The 26757-nt window shown below is 49.9% G+C and overlaps 1 protein-coding gene across 1 annotated transcript in view; it reads left to right on the top strand.

Moving 5' to 3' along the window:
* Positions 1 to 26757, top strand: part of MADCAM1 (mucosal vascular addressin cell adhesion molecule 1) — a 61838-nt gene that overhangs the window by 25264 nt on the left and 9817 nt on the right. Inside the window, exons 4-5 of the mRNA XM_069612409.1 lie at positions 18106 to 18381; positions 21195 to 21521. Coding sequence (XP_069468510.1) covers positions 18106 to 18381; positions 21195 to 21521 — 603 coding nt within the window. The remainder of the gene's footprint in view (positions 1 to 18105; positions 18382 to 21194; positions 21522 to 26757) is intronic.

Genomic DNA, 26757 nt, shown 5'->3' with positions numbered 1-26757 from the left:
TGGCATACTGCTCCTGCATCTGTTACTCCACTCTTACCTCCACCTTGCCCTCTGTGGGATAGAATCCTGCTCCTGCATATGTTACTTCACTCTTACCTCCACCCATTGCCTCAGCAGGCTAGCATACTCCTCCAGCATCTTCTACTCAGCTCTCATCTCCACCCTTTCCCTCAGCAGGCTAGCATACTGCTCCAGCATCTGTTACTCCACTCTTACCTCCACACGTTGCCTCAGCAGGCTAGCATACTCCTCCAGCATGTTCTACTCAGCTCTCAACTCCACCCTTTCCCTCAGTAGGCTAGCATACTGCTCCGGCATCTGTTACTCCACTCTTACCTCCACCCGTTGCCTCAGCAGGCTAGCATACTCCTCCAGCATCTTCTACTCAGCTCTCATCTCCACCCTTTCCCTCAGCAGGCTAGCATACTGCCCTAGCATCTGTTACTCCACTCTTACCTCCACCCGTTGCCTCAGCAGGCTAGCATACTCCTCCAGCATCTTCTACTCAGCTCTCATCTATACCCTTTCCCTCAGCAGGCTAGCATACTGCTCCAAAATCTGTTACTCCACTCTTACCTCCACCTGTTGCCTCAGCAGGCTAGCATACTGCTCCAGCATCTGTTACTCCACTCTTACCTCCACATGTTGCCTCTGCAGGCTAGCATACTGCTCCAGCATCTGTTACTCCACTCTTACCTCCACCCGTTGCCTCAGAAGGCTAGCATACTGCTCCAGCATCTGTTACTCCACTCTTACCTCCACCCGTTGCCTCAGCAGGCTAGCATACTGCTCCAGCATCTTACTCCACTCTTACCTCCACCCGTTGCCTTAGCAGGCTAGCATACTGCTCCAGCATCTGTTACTCCACTCTTACCTCCACCCGTTGCCTCAGCAGGCTTGCAAACTGCTCTAGCATCTGTTACTCCACTCTTACCTCCACCCGTTGCCTCAGCAGGCTTGCATACTGCTCCAGCATCTGTTACTCCACTCTTACCTCCACCCGTTGCCTCAGCAGGCTAGCATACTGCTCCAGCATCTGTTACTCCACTCTTACCTCCACCCGTTGCCTCAGCAGGCTAGCATACTGCTCCTGCATCTGTTACTCCACTCTTACCTCCACCTTGCCCTCTGCGGGATAGACTACTGCTCTTGCATCTTTTACCCCACTCTCACCTCCACCTTGCCCACCGTGGGATAGAATACTGCTCCTGCATCTGTTACTCCACTCTTACCTCCATCCGTTGCCTCAGCAGGCTAGCATACTGCACCTGCATCTGTTACTCCACTCTTACCTCCACCTTGCCCTCTGTGGGATAGAATCCTGCTCCTGCTTCTGTTACTTCACTCTTACCTCCACCCGTTGCCTCAGCAGGCTAGCATACTCCTCCAGCATCTTCTACTCAGCTCTCATCTCCACCCTTTCCCTCAGCAGGCTAGCATACTGCTCCAGCATTTGTTACTCCACTCTTACCTCCACCTCGCCCTCTGCGGGATAGACTACTGCTCCTGCATCGTTTACTCCACTCTCACCTCCACCTTGCCCTCTGTGGGATAGAATACTGCTCCTGCATCTGTTACTCTACTCTTACCTCTACCCGTTGCCTCAGCAGGCTAGCAAACGGCTCCAGCATCTGTTACTCCACTCTTACCTCCACCCGTTGCCTCAGCAGGCTAGCATACTGCTCCAGCATCTTACTCCACTCTTACCTCCACCCGTTGCCTTAGCAGGCTAGCATACTGCTCCAGCATCTGTTACTCCACTCTTACCTCTACCCGCTGCCTCAGCAGGCTAGCATACTGCTCCAGCATCTGTTACTCCACTCTTACGTCCACCCGTTGCCTCAGCAGGCTAGCATACTGCTCCTGCATCTGTTACTCCACTCTTACCTCCACCCGTTGCCTCAGCAGGCTAGCATACTGCTCCTGCATCTATTGCTCCACTCTTACCTCCACCTTGCCCTCTGGGGGATAGACTACTGCTCCAGCATCTTTTAATAAGAGATAAGTGTTGAGTATAAGATACTAGAGCCGTATTCTAGCCCATTGAGTGCGGGGGTGGAGATGAGAACAGAGCCAAAGAAACGAGAGCAGTAGTCAACCCCATGCTATGTATGCGTACGTATGCCCCCAATTCAATCTCCATACACTGGTCCTTGATTTCCACAACTCCACAGCACTGTATTTTACAACAGTACTATCAGGACTGATGAAAACACAATGAAAGAAAATGCATTTAAATGAGCTGCAATAGAGTGTCATTGCCCCCACGCCCCTGCTGCCCCACGCATGCAGCTTTGGGTTACTTAACCCTTCCAATCACCCACCATTCACACCTCTTAAGGGACATACCCAGGGCTATAGTCACACACAGGTGTGTCTGCAGCAATCCAGGCTTAATTGCAGAAGGCAAACACAGATCACTACCGAACTGTGTGGCAGCTCAGTTATGGGTGTTATGCCCCAGGCAGTCTGCAGAAATAAACAGAAGCAGTACAGCCTCTGAGTGATGGTCAGTACGGCGTGACACTTTAGTGTTACAAACAGGCCCAGGTTCGAATCTCAAGCAGGGAAGAATAAAACAAAATGTCACATAAAGAAAGGGAACGATGACAGACTTCACGTACCATACCATCGTTTTAGTTCCCGCCCACTTCAACCTCTACATACACAGTGAATTAACAAACAGAAGACACGTGCACAGCCACAGAGATACACGCAGAATTGAACAAATATGCACATTTGAATACATACACAGTTTATGGCCTTCGAGTCACGATAGACACACAAAGCTAAACTAACAGTTTGTTTCTCTGTATGATTTATATAGCGCTAACATACTGGCTTTAGCTGCTTCCAGCTGCTTTGTGACACTGCTGCATGCTGCACTATAAAAAAAAGTACAACTGCTGTCAACACAGTAAGCCACAGTGCACTATAAGATGTGTGCTCGGGTCCCAAAACGTAAGCCCCTACATGGCACCTTGAAAAGAACCCAAAGATCCGGTTTCATTAGAGGAATACCGGGTGGGGCAGGGCTTTCAGTGCTCTGAAAATTGTGTTTGAGATGGGGCTCGGCCAGTGCCCCTGAAGTCCCATGCTAACCCCAGCCCAACAGGCTGCTAGAAGACAAGACTTTTTTGAAAAGTCTGAAGCTCTTTCATGTAAGCTGGAGCTTCAGGCTTTAGGAAAAAAGCCTTGCTTTCTCATTGTGTCGCTGACCTCCCTGCATCTCTAAAGAAACGGGTGTCTGGCGGGGGGGTCAGCGACGCAATCAAAAGGCGAGGCTTTTTTGTAAAGCCTGGAGCTGTCGTGTGCAAAAGAGAACTTCGGGCTTTACAACAAAAATAAAACAGTCTAGCTTTCCCTTGCTTCTCCAACCCCCTGTCAGGCATCCCTTTCCTTAGTGATGGTGTCACTGTGACTTCTGTCCTGGAAATTCCTATGCAATGCCATTAACTATGCAGATACTCGCCATTAGCATTCATTACACGCACATGCTTCGCGTGCATATTCGTGGTGGATTTGCTGAAACCTTGACAGGATTTGACTATTCCGATGATCACCATATACACCTCCAAAATATGCCTGCCATTACCGCTTCAGTACCCCGGATCAGCCAACTCAGCCCCTCACCTTTCCACTGACCCTCACGGCGATACATGAGTTCCACGATTGGTACAGTACCCGGGATGAGCCAACTCAGCCCTTCACCTTTCCACCGACCCTTAGGGCGATAAAGGAGTACCATGAGTGGTACAGTACCCCGGATCGGCCAACTCAGCCCCTCACCTTTCCACTGACCTTCAGGGCGATACATGAGTTCCACGAGTGGTACAGTACCCGGAATGAGCCAACTCAGCCCCTCACCTTTCCACCGACCCTCAGGGCGATAAATGAGTATCACATGTGGTACAGTAATCGGGATGAGCCAACTCAGCCCTTCACCTTTTCACCGACCCTCAGGGCAACACATGAGTACCAAGAGTGGTACAGTAATCAGGATGAGCAAACTCAACCCTTCAGCTTGCCACCGACCCTCAGGTCGATAAATGAGTGCCACTCGTGGTACAGTATCCGGGATGAGCCAATTGAGCCCTTCACCCTTCCACCGATCCTCAGGGAGATAAATGAGTACCACGAGTGGTACAGTATCCGGGATGGGCAAACTCAGATCTCCACCTTTCCACCGACCCTCAGGGTGATAAATGAGTACAACGAGCGGTGCAGTACCCCGGTTGAGCCAACTCAGCTCTTCACCTTTCCACCACCTCAGGGTGATACATGAGTACCACGAGTGGTGCAGTACCCTGGAGGGGCAAACTCAGCCCTTCACCTTTCCAACGTCCCTCACGGCAATAAATGAGTACCATGTTTGGTACAGTACCCGGGATGAGCCAATTCAGCCCTTCATCTTTCCACTAACCCTCACGGCGATACGTGAGTTCCACGATTGGTACAGCACCCGGGATGAGCCAACTCAGCCCTTCACCTTTCCACCGACCCTCAGGGCGATAAATGAGTACCATGAGTGGTACAGTACCCCGGATCAGCCAACTCAGCCCTTCACCTTTCCACTGACCCTTAGGGCGATACATGAGTTCCACGAGTGGTACAGTACCCGGGATGAGCCAATTGAGCCCTTCACCTTTGCGCCGACCCTCAGGGAGATAAATGAGTACCACGAGTGGTACAGTACCCCGGATGAGCCAACTCAGCCCTTCACATTTCCACTGACCCTCAGGGCAACACATGAGTACCACAAGTGGTATGAGCCATTTGAGCCCTTCACCTTTCCACCGACACTCAGGGCGATAAATGAGTGCCACTTATGGTACAGTACCCCGGATGAGCAAACTCAGCCCTTCACCTTTCCAACGGCCCTCAGGGAAATAAATGAGTGCCACGAGTGGTACAGTACCCAGAAAGAGCCAACTCAGTCCTTCACCTTTCTACCGACACTCAGGGCGATAAATGAGTACTACGAGTGGTGCAGTACTCGGGATGAGCTAATTCAGCCCGTATACCTTTCCACCGACCCTCAGGGCGACAAATGAGTATCACATGTGGTTCAGTAATTGGGATGAGCCATTTGAGCCCTTCACCTTTCCACTGACCCTCAGGGCAACACATGAGTACCACGAGTGGTACAGTAATCGGGATGAGCAAACTCAGCTCTTCAGCTTGCCACCGACCCTCAGGGCGATAAATGCGTACAACGAGTGGTACAGTACGCCGGATGAGCCAATTGAGCCCTTCACCTTTCCATCGACCCTCAGGGTGATAAATGAGTACCATGAGTGGTACAGTACCCGGGATGGGCAAACTCAGCCCTTCAGCTTTCCACTGACCCTCAGGGCAACACATGAGTACCACAAGTGGTACAGTACGCCGGATGAGCCAATTGAGCCCTTCACCTTTCCACCGACCCTCAGGGTGATAAATGAGTACCACGAGCGGTGCAGTACCCGGGATGAGCCAACTCAGCTCTTCACCTTTCCACCGACCCTCAGGGCGATACACGAGTTCCACGAGTTGTACAGTACCCAGAATGAGCCATCTCAGCCCTCCACCTTTCCACTTACCCTCAGGGTGATAAATGAGTACCACGAGTGGTACAGTACCCCGGATGAGCCAACCAAGCCTTTCACCTTTCCACCGACCCTCATGGCTATAAATGAGTACCACGAGTGGTACAGTAGCCGGGATGAGCCAAGTCAGCCCGACACCTTTCCACCGACCCTCAGGGCGATAAATGAGTACCACTCATGGTACAGTACGCCAAATGAGCCAATTGAGCCCTTCACCTCTCCACCGACCCTCAGGGTGATAAATGAGTACCACGACTGGTACAGTACCCGGGATGAGCAAACTCAGCCCTTCACCTTTCCAACAGCCCTCAGGGCGATAAATGAGTACCATGAGTGGTACAGTACGCCGGATAAGCCAACTCAGCCCTTCACCTTTCCACTGACCCTCGGGGCAACACATGAGTACCACGAGTGGTGCAGTAACCAGGATGAGCCAATTTAGCCCTTCACCTTTTTACCGATCCTCAGGGGAATAAATGAGTATCACATTTGGTTCAGTAATCGGAATGAGCCAACTCAGCCCTTCACCTTTCCACTGACCCTCAGGACGATACATGAGTTCCACGAGGGGTACAGTACCCGGGATGAGCCAACTCAGCCCTTCACCTTTCCAACGACCCTCAGGGTGATAAATGAGTACCAAGAGTGGTATAGCACCCGGGATGAGCCAACTCAACCCTTCACCTTTCCACTGACCCTCAGGGCAACACATGAGTACCACGAGTGGTGCAGTAACCAGGATGAGCCAATTTAGCCCTCACCTTTTCACCGATCCTCAGGGCAATAAATGAGTATCACATTTGGTTCAGTAATCGGAATGAGTCAACTCAGCCCTTCACCTTTCCACTGACCCTCAGGACGATACATGTGTTCCACGAGGGGTACAGTACCCGGGATGAGCCAACTCAGCCCTTCACATTTCCACTTACCCTCAGGGCGATAAATGAGTACCACGACTGGTACAGTACCCGGGATGAGCCAACTCAGCCCTTCACCTTTCCACTTACCCTCAGGGCGATAAATGTGTACCACGAGTGGTACAGTAATCGGGATGAGCAAACTCAGCCCTTCAGCCTGCCACCGACCCTCAGGGCGATAAATAAGTACCACTCATGGTACAGTATCTGGGATGAGCCAACTCAGCCCTTCACCTTTCCACGATCCTCAGGGTGATAAATGAGTACCACGAGCGGTACAGTACCCGGGATGAGCAAACTCAGCCCTTCACCTTTCCAACTGCCCTCAGGGAAATAAATGAGTGCCACGCGTGGTACAGAACCCGGAATGAGCCAACTCAGCCCTTCACCTTTCTACCGACACTCAGGGCGATAAATGAGTACTACGAGTGGTGCAGTACCCGGGATGTGCCAACTCAGACCTTCACCTTTTCACCGATCGTCAGGGCGATACTTGAGTATCACATGTGGTACAGTGATCAGGATGAGCCAACTCAGCCCTTCACCTTCCACCGACCCTCAGGGCGATAAATGAGTAACACGAGTGGTACAGTACGCCGGATGAGCCAATTGAGCCTTCACCTGTCCATCGACCCTCAGGATGATAAATGAGTACCACGAGTGGTACAGCACCTGGGATGAGCAATCTCAGCCCTTCACTTTTCCAACAGTCCTCAGGGTGATAAATGAGTACCACGAGTGGTACAGTACCCCGGATGAGCCAACCAAGCCTTTCACCTTTCCACCGACCCTCATGGCTATAAATGAGTACCACGAGTGGTACAGTAGCCGGGATGAGCGAAGTCAGCCCTACACCTTTCCACCGACCCTCAGGGCGACAAAGGAGTACCATGAGTGGTACAGTACCCCGGATCAGCCAACTCAGCCCCTCACCTTTCCACTGACCCTCACGGCGATACATGAGTTCCACGATTGGTACAGTACCCGGGATGAGCCAACTCAGCCCTTCACCTTTCCACCGACCCTTAGGGCGATAAAGGAGTACCATGAGTGGTACAGTACCCCGGATCGGCCAACTCAGCCCCTCACCTTTCCACTGACCTTCAGGGCGATACATGAGTTCCACGAGTGGTACAGTACCCGGAATGAGCCAACTCAGCCCCTCACCTTTCCACCGACCCTCAGGGCGATAAATGAGTATCACATGTGGTACAGTAATCGGGATGAGCCAACTCAGCCCTTCACCTTTTCACCGACCCTCAGGGCAACACATGAGTACCAAGAGTGGTACAGTAATCAGGATGAGCAAACTCAACCCTTCAGCTTGCCACCGACCCTCAGGTCGATAAATGAGTGCCACTCGTGGTACAGTATCCGGGATGAGCCAATTGAGCCCTTCACCCTTCCACCGATCCTCAGGGAGATAAATGAGTACCACGAGTGGTACAGTATCCGGGATGGGCAAACTCAGATCTCCACCTTTCCACCGACCCTCAGGGTGATAAATGAGTACAACGAGCGGTGCAGTACCCCGGTTGAGCCAACTCAGCTCTTCACCTTTCCACCACCTCAGGGTGATACATGAGTACCACGAGTGGTGCAGTACCCTGGAGGGGCAAACTCAGCCCTTCACCTTTCCAACGTCCCTCACGGCAATAAATGAGTACCATGTTTGGTACAGTACCCGGGATGAGCCAATTCAGCCCTTCATCTTTCCACTAACCCTCACGGCGATACGTGAGTTCCACGATTGGTACAGCACCCGGGATGAGCCAACTCAGCCCTTCACCTTTCCACCGACCCTCAGGGCGATAAATGAGTACCATGAGTGGTACAGTACCCCGGATCAGCCAACTCAGCCCTTCACCTTTCCACTGACCCTTAGGGCGATACATGAGTTCCACGAGTGGTACAGTACCCGGGATGAGCCAATTGAGCCCTTCACCTTTGCGCCGACCCTCAGGGAGATAAATGAGTACCACGAGTGGTACAGTACCCCGGATGAGCCAACTCAGCCCTTCACATTTCCACTGACCCTCAGGGCAACACATGAGTACCACAAGTGGTATGAGCCATTTGAGCCCTTCACCTTTCCACCGACACTCAGGGCGATAAATGAGTGCCACTTATGGTACAGTACCCCGGATGAGCAAACTCAGCCCTTCACCTTTCCAACGGCCCTCAGGGAAATAAATGAGTGCCACGAGTGGTACAGTACCCAGAAAGAGCCAACTCAGTCCTTCACCTTTCTACCGACACTCAGGGCGATAAATGAGTACTACGAGTGGTGCAGTACTCGGGATGAGCTAATTCAGCCCGTATACCTTTCCACCGACCCTCAGGGCGACAAATGAGTATCACATGTGGTTCAGTAATTGGGATGAGCCATTTGAGCCCTTCACCTTTCCACTGACCCTCAGGGCAACACATGAGTACCACGAGTGGTACAGTAATCGGGATGAGCAAACTCAGCTCTTCAGCTTGCCACCGACCCTCAGGGCGATAAATGCGTACAACGAGTGGTACAGTACGCCGGATGAGCCAATTGAGCCCTTCACCTTTCCATCGACCCTCAGGGTGATAAATGAGTACCATGAGTGGTACAGTACCCGGGATGGGCAAACTCAGCCCTTCAGCTTTCCACTGACCCTCAGGGCAACACATGAGTACCACAAGTGGTACAGTACGCCGGATGAGCCAATTGAGCCCTTCACCTTTCCACCGACCCTCAGGGTGATAAATGAGTACCACGAGCGGTGCAGTACCCGGGATGAGCCAACTCAGCTCTTCACCTTTCCACCGACCCTCAGGGCGATACACGAGTTCCACGAGTTGTACAGTACCCAGAATGAGCCATCTCAGCCCTCCACCTTTCCACTTACCCTCAGGGTGATAAATGAGTACCACGAGTGGTACAGTACCCCGGATGAGCCAACCAAGCCTTTCACCTTTCCACCGACCCTCATGGCTATAAATGAGTACCACGAGTGGTACAGTAGCCGGGATGAGCCAAGTCAGCCCGACACCTTTCCACCGACCCTCAGGGCGATAAATGAGTACCACTCATGGTACAGTACGCCAAATGAGCCAATTGAGCCCTTCACCTCTCCACCGACCCTCAGGGTGATAAATGAGTACCACGACTGGTACAGTACCCGGGATGAGCAAACTCAGCCCTTCACCTTTCCAACAGCCCTCAGGGCGATAAATGAGTACCATGAGTGGTACAGTACGCCGGATAAGCCAACTCAGCCCTTCACCTTTCCACTGACCCTCGGGGCAACACATGAGTACCACGAGTGGTGCAGTAACCAGGATGAGCCAATTTAGCCCTTCACCTTTTTACCGATCCTCAGGGGAATAAATGAGTATCACATTTGGTTCAGTAATCGGAATGAGCCAACTCAGCCCTTCACCTTTCCACTGACCCTCAGGACGATACATGAGTTCCACGAGGGGTACAGTACCCGGGATGAACCAACTCAGCCCTTCACCTTTCCAACGACCCTCAGGGTGATAAATGAGTACCAAGAGTGGTATAGCACCCGGGATGAGCCAACTCAACCCTTCACCTTTCCACTGACCCTCAGGGCAACACATGAGTACCACGAGTGGTGCAGTAACCAGGATGAGCCAATTTAGCCCTCACCTTTTCACCGATCCTCAGGGCAATAAATGAGTATCACATTTGGTTCAGTAATCGGAATGAGTCAACTCAGCCCTTCACCTTTCCACTGACCCTCAGGACGATACATGTGTTCCACGAGGGGTACAGTACCCGGGATGAGCCAACTCAGCCCTTCACATTTCCACTTACCCTCAGGGCGATAAATGAGTACCACGACTGGTACAGTACCCGGGATGAGCCAACTCAGCCCTTCACCTTTCCACTTACCCTCAGGGCGATAAATGTGTACCACGAGTGGTACAGTAATCGGGATGAGCAAACTCAGCCCTTCAGCCTGCCACCGACCCTCAGGGCGATAAATAAGTACCACTCATGGTACAGTATCTGGGATGAGCCAACTCAGCCCTTCACCTTTCCACGACCCTCAGGGTGATAAATGAGTACCACGAGCGGTACAGTACCCGGGATGAGCAAACTCAGCCCTTCACCTTTCCAACTGCCCTCAGGGAAATAAATGAGTGCCACGCGTGGTACAGAACCCGGAATGAGCCAACTCAGCCCTTCACCTTTCTACCGACACTCAGGGCGATAAATGAGTACTACGAGTGGTGCAGTACCCGGGATGTGCCAACTCAGACCTTCACCTTTTCACCGATCGTCAGGGCGATACTTGAGTATCACATGTGGTACAGTGATCAGGATGAGCCAACTCAGCCCTTCACCTTCCACCGACCCTCAGGGCGATAAATGAGTAACACGAGTGGTACAGTACGCCGGATGAGCCAATTGAGCCTTCACCTGTCCATCGACCCTCAGGATGATAAATGAGTACCACGAGTGGTACAGTACGCCGGATGAGCCAATTGAGCCCTTCACCTGTCCACCGACCCTCAGGATGATAAATGAGTACCACGAGTGGTACAGCACCTGGGATGAGCAATCTCAGCCCTTCACTTTTCCAACAGTCCTCAGGGTGATAAATGAGTACCATGAGTGGTACAGTACCCTGGATGAGCCAACTCAGCCCTTCACCTTTCCACTTACCCTCAGGGTGATAAATGAGTACCACGAGTGGTACAGTACCCCGGATGAGCCAACCAAGCCTTTCACCTTTCCACCGACCCTCATGGCTATAAATGAGTACCACGAGTGGTACAGTAGCCGGGATGAGCGAAGTCAGCCCTACACCTTTCCACTGACCCTCAGGTCGATAAATGAGTACCACTCATGGTACAGTACGCCAGATGAGCCAATTGAGCCCTTCACCTCTCCACCGACCCTCAGGGTGATAAATGAGTACCACGACTGGTACAGTACCCGGGATGAGCAAACTCAGCCCTTCACCTTTCCAACAGCCCTCAGGGCGATAAATGAGTACCATGAGTGGTACAGTACGCCGGATAAGCCAACTCAGCCCTTCACCTTTCCACTGACCCTCGGGGCAACACATGAGTACCACGAGTGGTGCAGTAACCAGGATGAGCCACTTTAGCCCTTCACCTTTTTACCGATCCTCAGGGGAATAAATGAGTATCACATTTGGTTCAGTAATCGGAATGAGCCAACTCAGCCCTTCACCTTTCCACTGACCCTCAGGACGATACATGAGTTCCACGAGGGGTACAGTACCCGGGATGAGCCAACTCAGCTCTTCACCTTTCCAACGACCCTCAGGGTGATAAATGAGTACCACGACTGGTACAGTACCCGGGATGAGCCAACTCAGCCCTTCACCTTTCCACCGACCCTCAGGGTGATAAATGAGTACCACGACTAATACAGTACCCCGGATGAGCCAACTCAGCCCTTCACCTTTCCACCGACCCTCAGGGTGATAAATGAGTACCACGACTAATACAGTACCCGGGATGAGCCAACTCAGCCCTTCACCTTTCCAACGACCCTCAGGGCAACACATGAGTACCACGAGTGGTGCAGTAACCAGGATGAGCCAATTTAGCCCTTCACCTTTTCACCGATCCTCAGGGCAATAAATGAGTATCACATTTGGTTCAGTAATCGGAATGAGTCAACTCAGCCCTTCACCTTTCCACTGACCCTCAGGACGATACATGTGTTCCACGAGGGGTACAGTACCCGGGATGAGCCAACTCAGCCCTTCACATTTCCACTGACCCTCAGGGCAACACATGTGTACCACGAGTGGTACAGTGATCAGGATGAGCCAACTCAGCCCTTCACCTTCCACCGACCCTCAGGGCGATAAATGAGTAACACGAGTGGTACAGTACGCCGGGTGAGCCAATTGAGCCCTTCACCTGTCCATCGACCCTCAGGATGATAAATGAGTACCACGAGTGGTACAGTACGCCGGATGAGCCAATTGAGCTCTTCACCTGTCCACCGACCCTCAGGATGATAAATGAGTACCACGAGTGGTACAGCACCTGGGATGAGCAATCTCAGCCCTTCACTTTTCCAACAGTCCTCAGGGTGATAAATGAGTACCATGAGTGGTACAGTACCCTGGATGAGCCAACTCAGCCCTTCACCTTTCCACCGACCTTCAGGGCGATACACGAGTTCCACGAGTTGTACAGTACCCAGAATGAGCCATCTCAGCCCTTCACCTTTCCACTTACCCTCAGGGTGATAAATGAGTACCACGAGTGGTACAGTACCCCGGATGAGCCAACCAAGCCTTTCACCTTTCCACCGACCCTCATGGCTATAAATGAGTACCACGAGTGGTACAGTAGCCGGGATGAGCCAAGTCAGCCCTACACCTTTCCACTGACCCTCAGGTCGATAAATGAGTACCACTCATGGTACAGTACGCCAGATGAGCCAATTGAGCCCTTCACCTCTCCACCGACCCTCAGGGTGATAAATGAGTACCACGACTGGTACAGTACCCGGGATAAGCAAACTCAGCCCTTCACCTTTCCAACAGCCCTCAGGGCGATAAAGGAGTACCATGAGTGGTACAGTACGCCGGATAAGCCAACTCAGCCCTTCACCTTTCCACTGACCCTCGGGGCAACACATGAGTACCACGAGTGGTGCAGTAACCAGGATGAGCCAATTTAGCCCTTCACCTTTTTACCGATCCTCAGGGGAATAAATCAGTATCACATTTGGTTCAGTAATCGGAATGAGCCAACTCAGCCCTTCACCTTTCCACTGACCCTCAGGACGATACATGAGTTCCACGAGGGGTACAGTACCCGGGATGAGCCAACTCAGCCCTTCACCTTTCCAACGACCCTCAGGGTGATAAATGAGTACCACGACTGGTACAGTACCCGGGATGAGCCAACTCAGCCCTTCACCTTTCCACCGACCCTCAGGGTGATAAATGAGTACCACGACTAATACAGTACCCCGGATGAGCCAACTCAGCCCTTCACCTTTCCACCGACCCTCAGGGTGATAAATGAGTACCACGACCAATACAGTACCCGGGATGAGCCAACTCAGCCCTTCACCTTTCCAACGACCCTCAGGGCAACACATGAGTACCACGAGTGGTGCAGTAACCAGGATGAGCCAATTTAGCCCTTCACCTTTTCACCGATCCTCAGGGCAATAAATGAGTATCACATTTGGTTCAGTAATCGGAATGAGTCAACTCAGCCCTTCACCTTTCCACTGACCCTCAGGACGATACATGTGTTCCACGAGGGGTACAGTACCCGGGATGAGCCAACTCAGCCCTTCACATTTCCACTGACCCTCAGGGCAACACATGTGTACCACGAGTGGTACAGTGATCAGGATGAGCCAACTCAGCCCTTCACCTTCCACCGACCCTCAGGGCGATAAATGAGTAACACGAGTGGTACAGTAGGCCGGATGATCAAATTGAGCCCTTCACCTGTCCATCGACCCTCAGGATGATAAATGAGTACCACGAGTGGTACAGTACGCCGGATGAGCCAATTGAGCCCTTCACCTGTCCACCGACCCTCAGGATGATAAATGAGTACCACGAGTGGTACAGCACCTGGGATGAGCAATCTCAGCCCTTCACTTTTCCAACAGTCCTCAGGGTGATAAATGAGTACCATGAGTGGTACAGTACCCTGGATGAGCCAACTCAGCCCTTCACCTTTCCACCGACCCTCAGGGCGATACACGAGTTCCACGAGTTGTACAGTACCCAGAATGAGCCATCTCAGCCCTTCACCTTTCCACTTACCCTCAGGGTGATAAATGAGTACCACGAGTGGTACAGTACCCCGGATGAGCCAACCAAGCCTTTCACCTTTCCACCGACCCTCATGGCTATAAATGAGTACCACGAGTGGTACAGTAGCCGGGATGAGCCAAGTCAGCCCTACACCTTTCCACTGACCCTCAGGTCGATAAATGAGTACCACTCATGGTACAGTACGCCAGATGAGCCAATTGAGCCCTTCACCTCTCCACCGACCCTCAGGGTGATAAATGAGTACCACGACTAATACAGTACCCGGGATGAGCCAACTCAGCCCTTCACCTTTCCAACGACCCTCAGGGCAACACATGAGTACCACGAGTGGTGCAGTAACCAGGATGAGCCAATTTAGCCCTTCACCTTTTCACCGATCCTCAGGGCAATAAATGAGTATCACATTTGGTTCAGTAATCGGAATGAGTCAACTCAGCCCTTCACCTTTCCACTGACCCGCAGGACGATACATGTGTTCCACGAGTGGTACAGTAATCGGGATGAGCCAACTCAGCCCTTCACCTTTCCACCGACCCTCATGGCTATAAATGAGTACCACGAGTGGTACAGTAGCCGGGATGAGCCAAGTCAGCCCTACACCTTTCCACTGACCCTCAGGTCGATAAATGAGTACCACTCATGGTACAGTACGCCAGATGAGCCAATTGAGCCCTTCACCTCTCCACCGACCCTCAGGGTGATAAATGAGTACCACGACTAATACAGTACCCGGGATGAGCCAACTCAGCCCTTCACCTTTCCAACGACCCTCAGGGAAACACATGAGTACCACGAGTGGTGCAGTAACCAGGATGAGCCAATTTAGCCCTTCACCTTTTCACCGATCCTCAGGGCAATAAATGAGTATCACATTTGGTTCAGTAATCGGAATGAGTCAACTCAGCCCTTCACCTTTCCACTGACCCTCAGGACGATACATGTGTTCCACGAGGGGTACAGTACCCGGGATGAGCCAACTCAGCCCTTCACATTTCCACTGACCCTCAGGGCAACACATGTGTACCACGAGTGGTACAGTGATCAGGATGAGCCAACTCAGCCCTTCACCTTCCACCGACCCTCAGGGCGATAAATGAGTAACACGAGTGGTACAGTACGCCGGATGAGCCAATTGAGCCCTTCACCTGTCCATCGACCCTCAGGATGATAAATGAGTACCACGAGTGGTACAGTACGCCGGATGAGCCAATTGAGCCCTTCACCTGTCCACCGACCCTCAGGATGATAAATGAGTACCACGAGTGGTACAGCACCTGGGATGAGCAATCTCAGCCCTTCACTTTTCCAACAGTCCTCAGGGTGATAAATGAGTACCATGAGTGGTACAGTACCCTGGATGAGCCAACTCAGCCCTTCACCTTTCCACCGACCCTCAGGGCGATACACGAGTTCCACGAGTTGTACAGTACCCAGAATGAGCCATCTCAGCCCTTCACCTTTCCACTTACCCTCAGGGTGATAAATGAGTACCACGAGTGGTACAGTACCCCGGATGAGCCAACCAAGCCTTTCACCTTTCCACCGACCCTCATGGCTATAAATGAGTACCACGAGTGGTACAGTAGCCGGGATGAGCCAAGTCAGCCCTACACCTTTCCACTGACCCTCAGGTCGATAAATGAGTACCACTCATGGTACAGTACGCCAGATGAGCCAATTGAGTCCTTCACCTCTCCACCGACCCTCAGGGCGATAAATGAGTACCACGACTAATACAGTACCCGGGATGAGCCAACTCAGCCCTTCACCTTTCCAACGACCCTCAGGGCAACACATGAGTACCACGAGGGGTACAGTACCCGGGATGAGCCAATTTAGCCCTTCACCTTTTTACCGATCCTCAGGGCAATAAATGAGTATCACATTTGGTTCAGTAATCGGAATGAGCCAACTCAGCCCTTCACCTTTCCACTGACCCTCAGGACGATACATGTGTTCCACGAGGGGTACAGTACCCGGGATGAGCCAACTCAGCCCTTCACCTTTCCACTTACCCTCAGGGCGATAAATGAGTACCACGACTGGTACAGTACCCGGGATGAGCCAACTCAGCCCTTCACCTTTCCACCGACCCCCAGGGCAATAAATGAATAGCACAAGTGGGTAATAGCATTGACAGTGATTACTACAGCGCTTAAAAGATGGAGGAAGTAGGCATTACGTGCTATATAAATGAAATTGTTATTATCGTTTCTGAGCGTTCTAAGGATCATTTTGTACAGAGTGCATGTTATGCAGCAATATTGAACCCCTTCTCTCTACCACTCTCTCTTCTCTGTCTTGTCTCTTTCCCTCTCTCTGCACTTGATCTCTACCTCTTCTGTCCTCTATCACGTCTATCTATTTTCTCTTTCTTATTTATTTGTTTTGCTGTATGGTTGCAAGATAGCCTTTATCCATTAAGTTACTACTAATCTTCATCAACTTAAAACTTTGTGCACATTTTTCAAATCCTACGTATACAGCACATAATCCCAAATACACGCCTATTTAATCTAACATTTCACCCTTCTCTAGTTTCTTTAAATCTTGTTTAAAAAGTTACTAAGTGCTGATATCAGACACTTTGTTGCATCTCATACATCGCTCGCAGAAGTTATTCATAAGTAAAGAGTGCAGTTCGTTGGCAATCTATTGAAAATCAAAGCTGTGTCTTCTGCCAAGGCACTGCATCTGATGCCCAGAGCCTGGGGTCTCGGCTGACTTCCCACCCCCCACCCCGTTCTCGCACAATCTACATTCGTACCGTGTTTCTTTGTTCTTTTCACATGAGTGTATAACCTCTCCTTTTTGAAGTAGGTTAAAACCCTAATTCGTGGAATTATTTGCGTGAAAAACGCAGATTTGCGCGCCTTTCTGCCCGAAAATTCCTGTTTGAAGTATGGGGATTTCCGAGCAGAAAGGCGCGCAAATCTGCGTTTTTCACGCAAATAATTCCATGAATCATACTGAAAACCTGTCATACATGTATGTGCCAGGTAGAAGCGTGTCTGGAAATGCAAGTTCTTGCATGTTCCTACTTGCATTGCACCTGGAACTTCACAAACTCTACAGAAAGTCTTCTTTCAGCCAGGTAGTGTCTATTGCATGCCCATGCAATGCTTTTTGCCTTAATTTATTTGTAAATAGCATGAGAGGAGTCTCTGTATAGACTTGCCTTAGCATCGTATCCCGGCTCATTGCATCACTTCAGTAGAATAGAAGATCATTGGGGTTTTTTTTTTCGAGTTGCATTTTTATAAAGAACAGTTTCGTCAGTATTCAATTATGGTTCCAGGTGACGTCACCCCTCCTTCTAATCACATGTTGGCTCTACCCCTCTCTCGGCTCTTCATGTCTTGCTCTTCTGTCCTCCATCACGCCTATTCCCCTTCCCCCCCCCCCCTGCATCTTCCTCTCGCCTTTTCTCTCACCATCCCTTTTCAACACATTTCCTGTCTTGCCTGTTTTTTTCTCTCCACCCCTCTTGGTGTCCTGTTCCCGTCCTCCTCTCCCCACTACCGCCTCGTAGATGTTCCCCCTTCCCCCGGGGACTACGCATTGACCCTTCGGTCCGCCATCATCTCCTTCCTCTATTACACACATCTCGCGACGCCCCCCCCCCCCCACCATGTATCTATGGTCTCGTTCATCTCTGCATATATTTCCTTCTGGTGCTCGTGTTAATCTCACAACTTCCCACCATCCTCACCACCCTACCACTCCATCTGATCGTGCCTCCTTCTCTCTGCTCATCCTTCATTGCCTCTCCTTCTCTTCCGGTTTCCTTCACTGCAGGCCAACCCATCCGAAAAGGGAGCCCGCTCTCCTTGGTACCACGGAACCCCCTTGTGCACCTGGGGGACCCTGTCCAGTTTAACTGCTCCAGAGATTGCCCGAGTGTCATCTTCAACTGGAAGGGCTTGGACACCAAACCCGGCAGCGTCAGCAGCACCCCCCGGTACAGCGTGTTATTCATCGCCAGCGCCGCTGTGCACAATGAGGGCAGCATCATCTGTGAGGCCACCTGCCAGGGCCACAGAAGCCAAGGCTCCAGCCAGCTGCGGATTTACTGTAAGTCTGGGGTTCGGGCCCGGCTGGGAGAAGGGGGAAAATGGCTGCATGAGAGTACCATAGCCTCTGTTACTCCATCTTAGGTTGGGAATGTAGAAGCCGGGTGGATGAGAAGAGGGTACACCGCCGCATGGCACAGGTCTCTAAAGGGCCAGGGACCACAAAAGACTCTTTTTCCATACATATGTGGACTGGAGGCCAGCGGGGACCAGTGAGGTTGCTTGCCTCGTAGCCAATGCTGACTCTTGGCTCCCCTAGGGCTTGCTCTGCAAAAAGGCAGCCGCCTATATGATTTTAGGGGTGCTAAACTTGTAATACAAACATCAAATCTGGTCTCATTGCAAGGAAGGATGGCGCCACAATGACACTTCGTCTGAGACGGCATAAATACTTGCACATGCCCAAAGAGTACAGAGGTGCATCCCCTGGAAGACCGCCAAAAGTGGTATTACTGAAGATTCGCAGTTTTACATTCTGACCCTTATGGGAGGCAGACCTTTCAGGCCAGAGACAGTGCTGGGTTTAGCTCAAGGTTTCTGAGCTAGTGGAGTAAGGCCACAGGATGCTATGCCATGTAGTGGAGTAATGCCACAGGATGATAGGCCATCTAGTGGAGTAAGGCCACAGTATGATATGCCATATAGTGGAGTAAGGACACAGGGTTACATACCATCTAGTGGAGTAAGGCCACAGGATGATATGCCATGTAGGGAAGTAAGGTCACAGGATAATATGCCATCTAGTGGAATAAGGCCACATGATGATATGCCATGTAGTGGAGTAATGCCACAGGATGATAGGCCATCTGGTGGAGTAAGGACACATGGTTACATACCAACTAGTGGAGTAAGGCCACAGGATGATATGCCATGTAGTGGAGTAATGTCACAGGATGATGGGCCATCTGGTGGAGTAAGGACACAGGGTTACATACCATCTAGTGGAGTAAGGCCACAGGATGATATGCCTTGTAGTGGAGTAATGCCACAGAATGATAGGCCATCTGGTGGAGTAAGGACACAGGGTTACATACCATCTAGTGGAGTAAGGCCACAGGATGATAGGCCATTTAGGGAAGTAAGGTCACAGAATGATATGCCATCTAGTGGAGTAAGGCCACATGATGATATGCCATGTAGTGGAGTAATGCCACAGCATGACAGGCCATCTGATGGAGTAAGGCCACAGTATGATATGCCATGTAGTGGAGTAATGCCACAGGATGATAGGCCATCTAGTGGAGTAAGGCCACAGTATGATATGCCATGTAGTGGAGTAAGGACACAGGGTTACATACCATCTAGTGGAGTAAGGCCACAGGATGATATGCCATGTAGGGAAGTAAGGACACAGGGTAACATATCCTCTAGTGGAGTAAGGCCACAGGAGGATATGCCTTGTAGTGGAGTAATGCCACAGGATGATAGGCCATCTGGTGGAGTAAGGACACAGGGTTACATGCCATCTAGTGGAGTAAGGCCACTGGATGATATGCCATGTAGTGGAGTAATGCCGCAGCATGATAGGCCATCTGATGGAGTAAGGACACAGGGTTACATACCATCTAGTGGAGTAAGGCCACAGGATGATATGCCTTGTAGTGGAGTAATGCCACAGGATGATAGGCCATCTGGTGGAGCAAGGACACGGGGTTACATACTAGTGGAGTAAGGCCACGGGATGATATGCCATGTAGGGAAGTAAGGTCACAGGATAATATGCCATCTATTGGAGTAAGCCCACTGGGCTATGTGCCGTGTAGTGGAGTAAGGCCACAGGGTTATATACCATCTAGTGGAGTAAGGCCACAGGATGATATGCCATGTAGTGGAGTAAGGTCACAGGATGATATGCCATCTAATAAAGCAAATGGGTTATATACCATCTAGTGGACTAAGGCCACAGGATGATATACCATGTCGTGGAGTAAGTCCACAGGGTTATATGCCATCTAGTGGAGTAAGGCCACAGGGTTATATACCATGTAGTGGAGTAAGGCCATAGGATGATATGCCATGTAGTGGAGTAAGGTCACAGGATGATATGCCATCTAGTGGAGTAAACCCACTGGGTTATATGCCTTGTAGTGGAGTAAGGGCAAGGGTTATATACCATGTAGTGGAGTAAGGCCACAGGATGATATGCCATGTAGTGGAGTAAGGTCACAGGATGATATGCCATCTAGTGGAGTAAGGCAACAGGGTTATATACCATCTAGTGGAGTAAGGCCACAGGATGGTATACCATGTAGCAGAGTAAGCCCACTTGGTTATATGCTGTGTAGTGTAGTAAGGCCACAGGGTTATATGCCATCTAGTGGAGTAAGGACACAGGTTTATATGCCGCATAGTGAACAAGGCCACAGGGTTATATGCCATCTAGTGGAGTAAGGTCAGAAGATTATATGCTGTCTAGTGGAGTAAGGACATAGGGTTATTTGTGGCTCGCATGCACAGTGAAATCATGCATCCCTGCAATCTGGCCGGGCTGGTGGACTCTGACTTCAATGGGCAATGCGTCTGTGTAGAGACCCGACACATCTCATAGTTTGGCCCTTGCTTGGAGAGCCAATGAAGCTGTTCCCAGACTTGGGTAGTTCATCAAGCATGACTGTGACATGCAGGCTCAATTCAGTTGTCTCCAGGTTTGAACATTCTGACGGTTTAACCCTGCACCTAATGGGCAATGGAGGTTTGGCCAGATGTGGGAACTCGCACCTTAGAATGCATTTGGAAGGGACATTGATGGTCACGCGTTAGTCTTCATTTGCAATTCAGTGTAGCAGGAAGTCATTATGTGTATGTCTTGCTCAGCTCTTCCAGACACCATGCAGCTGGACCAGCACCCTGAAGACAGTGGCTCCGGGCAGCCGGCCCACCTCACCTGCACCATCAGGCGAGTCTACCCGCTTGATGCCCTGACCCTGAGCTGGTATCAAGGGGAGCGCAAACTGGACAGCCCAGAACAGCAGGATATTAGCAGTGAGGACGACGACCGAGATGAGGTGCAGAGTTACCAGCTGCGTCTGGACCTCCCCAGAGGGACGGCCATAGATGGGGCTGCTTACCACTGTGAGGCGGAACTGAGGCTGGAGGACTCCACTGTACGCAGGAATAAAACTCTGATATACAACGAACCTGGTATGTGAAAGAAATCTATTCTGCAATACTTCTGAAACTCTCCATATAGCCATAACATGTATGTGTCTCTATTCTATGTCCTCGGCCCTCTATGTCCCTTCCTTATCTATCCTTAGTCCTGGATGTGTCTATATCTTTGCCCTCAGCCTTGGCATGGGTCTTCAATCTCCTTTATATATCCCTACCTCTCATAGTCCTTATTGCTACTGTGGTTTATGTTTCTTTCTCCCAGCCTCAGATGATATGTCTCTCTTGGGAGGCACCAGTCTGCTGAGACAATCCTGTGTGGCTGTCGCTAGTGTCTCTACCCTGTCCCTTTCATGGAGCCTACTAACAATGTCTTAAAAAATAATGGGAGTTTCTATAAAACTTGGACTGTGGTCCCATATACTCATCAACAGTTTAATAGCTTATGATGGATCTCTGTCTTCAGAGTTCTCAAAGCTGGGCCTAAACAGTTTCAGGGATACTGGGCTTACCCTTACACAAGGTATCCCCAACCTGTGAACTCAGAGGCCAACCTCCCAACCAACATCAATGGAGCTGTGGTAATGGTCCATTTGCCAGACCTGGCACAATGCTTCTTTCTTTGGGTCCATCTTGGCCTTCAATAGGATTCTGCTGTAATACTGTTGTGTTTTCTATTTATAGAGTACAAACATTCTCCATATTAGGCGTCTTAGCACTACAATTCCTGATAAGTGAGAAGCAATTTTACACAAGTGCAGAAAAGGGTAATTCTTTATGGCCTCAAACAATTATGCTGACTCTTCAGTCTGATGCAATTCTGTCTGAAGAGAGTAAAGAGTTCGAGAGTTGAGCTGCCTGTACCAAGAAATCTCTGTCCTCAATATGACAGCATTTGACATTAGGGACAACTAGACCTATAGATATTGCAGATCTCATGGTTCTCCTAGGTTGGCATCATGGAAACGGGACAGGCGTTAAGTATGCAAGGCCTTGTGAATGAGGCATAAGGACCAGAAACATACCATTTGTAGGCCAGAAATCAATGCAGAACACTAAGAGCTCGAATGAGATGGGTTATGCAATGTAAGCTTCATCAAGTGTCCAGTGCCTGAAAGGTAGGTCAATTCGAAATAAGATGAAGCCATTGACCCTTGTTCTGGAAAGGTACAATGATATAGCACCCATCTAAGTAGATGCAGTTGATTAAAGCAGGGGGGACCTACAGCTGAGGTTTGACGCAGTCAAGTGAGATTAGCATCAACAATGAACCCCAAGTTCTTTACCGCAGGGACTGGTGTGAGGCAACGTCCCACACAAGTAGACGAGAAGCTGCAATTCCAGCTGACTGAGCAATGACATGGGGCAAGTATGATCTTTTTTTTTTACAATACACTTCAGTATATTTAAGACCATTCATCGATCCATCTTTATCCAAGACCTTTGAAGATTATCCACAATGATTCCCATTTTGCCATCTAACCTGATGGCCATCCCCAGTCCAATCATTATACATATAAAATGGACAGCCAAAGGTCTGTAGCTGGAGGGGCAAGTGGGATCATAGGGATATCAATCAAATGGGCGTGAGCGCAGATCCCAGAGGCAAACCTCATAAGAAAGCATTTGGTGAGGATTGAAATGGGAGATGGCTACCGACTGCAGGCAACTGGATAATGAGGATGTCATGTAAGGTGGTACTGTACTGCCAGTGTTCCGAATGTCCAGTCATGTAAATCCCAAAGTATTAACATACCGCCAACACCCCCATTTGGTACACAAGTGTCCACTGCAGCTAAAAGGGTGGTATTGTCAAAGGACCTCTTTTTAGGGGTGCTCTCTTGGGTCTTCAAGTTGTCCTCCACTTTTGGCCAGCTGCCCGTCCTTTGGTTTGGTATCGTGTGGATGCTCACCTGCCAGCTGTGCCTTCAGGCTCTTTAGGGGATACGGTTTTGGAGTCTTCTTGAGAGCAATCACTCAATGTGTGCAGAAACGATTATTCAATCCAACAAACCTGATGCATTGTAACTTTTCGCCATCAGTTCAGAGAGTCCTTTTCCAACTGGTGGATTTGTCCCCGTTTCCCAAAACATGGCGGACCTCCTCTTCCCAGCATGTTGAAGATGCTGAAGATACTTTTCTGGGGTCCATCAAAACCTTCAGATTTCGGCGTTACTCAGAAAGCCCATGTTTCCTGCACAGTCAGCTTTCTGGTAGCCTCCATTGTATGCCACTTGTCTCTGGGTACTAACAGCTATAACCCCTCGGTTAAAGGGAAGTACTTGATCTCTGCTGCACCATGACAGAAAGGAGCCCAGGCATAGCTCATCCATTTCCTAGTCACGGTACATCTGCTATTTATTGCACTCCCATATTGTTCCTGTTGCTGCAGATGCTGAAATGTCTGGTGTGCCTCTTTTCTACTTCCTCCATCCCGTATGTTTCTCCTTTTTGTGTCCTCAGTCCTGTCTATGTCTTCGTCCAATGTACGAAGTATTTTAAGGTATAACTATAATGTGTTCAGTCCTGTATGTTTCGCATTTCTATATTGAATATATCAAAAATATACACATACTTAGAAGCCCCGTGTACTGTGCCTTGTAACTTGTACTAAGCGCCCTTTTACTCCCGTGTCAGGAGCGCTATAGAAATAAAATAAACAAACAAACAAACAAATGTTAGTGACTCCTGTCCAAACACCTATTTACTCATATATATATATATACCAAAGTGCATCATTAAGCACATACTTTTATTGGAAAGCATCCCATAAAACCCACTACACCCGTAGCACAATTATTGCACAAAATGCATACACCCAACAATACATTTACATAAATAATTGCACCAACACATAGGCCTAGGTATACATCTACAATTGGCCACACTGTTTGATTATATCAACAGCCCGACATGTTTCAGTCCCCCAAAACAAGTGCTAGGACATTCTTCAGGGGCTCGTCAGCCACAAATTCTAAAAAGATTGGCGAGTGGTAAAATTGGTCTCCACAGCGTAGCAACCACACCATATACTGCTTCCTGGGCTTGGTAATTCCTTTACTGCATCAATGCAACCCTGCTCCTCATCAGTAGGGCTGATTTAATTTTTAAACAGGCATTCAAAGATTGCCCCCTCCAACAACTGAATAGTAGCAAGGTGACTCCTGCTGCCTAGGTCCAACCTACAGAGCCTTCCAGTCACTCCCTAAGTTTCAATTGTAGTTGCCACGCATCAGACCTTCGTGTCTGTGACTCGAAAAAGAGCGCCGTCATGATATGTTGCCTTTCTACATCCTCAGCCCTATAGGTGTCTACTTTCTATTTTTGCAACCCTTTTTTTGTTTCTCTTTCCTGTGTGGTCCGCTGTGTATGTGTCTTCTTTCTGTGTCATCATCCTTACTCCTTACTCTTGTCTCCTTTCTGTATCCGCAGACCCTTATGTGGCTCTTTCCCATGTCTTTTGCCCTCAATTATGTCTCTTTCCTAAGTCTTCATTCGTGTATGTGTCACGTTTTCTAAACCCTTAGCCCTTTGTGCGATGTCATTGTCCTCAGCCCAAGTTGTGTCTCCTTTCCGTGTCCATGTCTCCTTTCGATAACACTCACCCTTGTTTTCAGTACATTTAGTGGAATTAAACGTAGAGGTGGAGGTTCCAACAGTGGTGCAGCCTAAAGAGTTCCTGGAGCAGTGCTCCTGTATTTTGTTTTCTCCCGCTATTTGCTGCTCCGCCTCTAAGCCCCTTTCACACCTCCATCTCTATTCCTTTCCTCCCTTTCACCCGTCGTCTCTTCCTCCTTCCAGTCTTTACATGTCTTCCTTTCCTCACTCTCTCCAGGTTTGCCAGCTTCAATCCGCTTCGCCTTGATTTGAAGTGCGCACCTCTCTATCCCTTCTCAGTTGCTTTTACTGTTTTCTCCTCTTGTCGACACCCCTCCTTTAATCCTGGCTCTCCTTTGGCAGCCGTTCTCCCCACCCAGTCTGAGAGTCACAGAGCTCAGTTTGAGGAGGTAGCACATTGCGGTCATTCCTGTCGCTGCACGCACCCATCCTTACTGAGGCACTGATCAGCTGCAAGCTGCTCAGCGCCCTTCTCCCCACCCAAAAGGTGACGCAGGACCGCGCATGCTCGCGCAGTCTCGGGAGGATAGCTTAGGGGCAACGTGCTCGCCTTGGAAGCAAAACGACACGGAACAACAGGTTCAATCCCCGGGTCTGCACTTAGAAACTTCTGATATTAAGCACGTTATAAAATAAATAACCTATCATATCATATCATGGGAAAAAACAGGTACGATGGGGCTATTGGGGGACTCATGGGAACCCCTGCAAAGCCACGGGTCATGAGCACTTTTTGGGGGGCTGCCATCCCCACTTTCCTCCGCCCATTTAAAGCCATGCCTCTTTGTGTCTCCTTTCTAAATGTGTGTCCAGTGTTATGGGGGCCAGCGACACAGCCAGTATATGCTTTCTCTTCCTTATTTAAGTATCCTTTCTCATTTCTCTCTCTAAATATATGTGTCACATTTCGCAATCTAGCATTGAAGCCCGGATGTGGGACGTGTGTGAGGGGATGGACGACCTAAGCCTAGTATCTTTCGAATGTTCCCCCAGCAAATCCAGCTAGTGAAATATTACACAAAGAGGGGAATCGTCAGAAGAACATTCCCCTTTGGTTGGGCGATGGGGGGGGGGGGAGAGGGGCAACATTATAACACAAGAAGGACACTATAACCAATGCAAATCTTTAATAAGAAAAGTATCAAGAAAATAAACGGGCAAAGAGAAGATTCAGTGTCTCCTAAATCTTGCAATACAATTTTTCTCTAGTAAGAATTTAACTGGGATATTCCCACATTTCTTAAAAGTGTGCAAAGGTGATGCAAAAGCCAACTGCGTATGGCCAAATTTGTCCCAACCTCAAATATCCGCCCAAAAATATCATCGAAGATTTGATGTAGAAGCTGAGCCTAACTGTGCCCACTCTCAGTCTGTGGAGCGCGGCGGCGCAGGAAGCTTGGGGCACAAAAGCTTGCACACAAAAGCACGCTGTGCTGTGCCAAGGCTTCTGGTGTTGGTTTCTACAGATTGTGAGCAGGAGCAGGGAAGGCAGGACCCGCTGCAGGTAAAGGGGGCTGGGCGGTGCCCAGTGGTCGGAGTGGGCGGGAGCGGTTGGGAGAGGTGCTCCTCTACTTAAAAAAAATGTTTTACTGTTCCTATACTTTTATTTTAAAAAGAAACCGTTCCCTTATGGTTTACTTTTCAAATAAAA

Source organism: Ambystoma mexicanum, chromosome 1p, assembly GCF_040938575.1.
Source record: "Ambystoma mexicanum isolate Mex_15411 chromosome 1p, UKY_AmexF1_1, whole genome shotgun sequence".
In the NCBI taxonomy this organism is placed as follows: domain Eukaryota; kingdom Metazoa; phylum Chordata; class Amphibia; order Caudata; family Ambystomatidae; genus Ambystoma; species Ambystoma mexicanum.
This window is presented reverse-complemented; position numbering and strand designations above follow the sequence as displayed.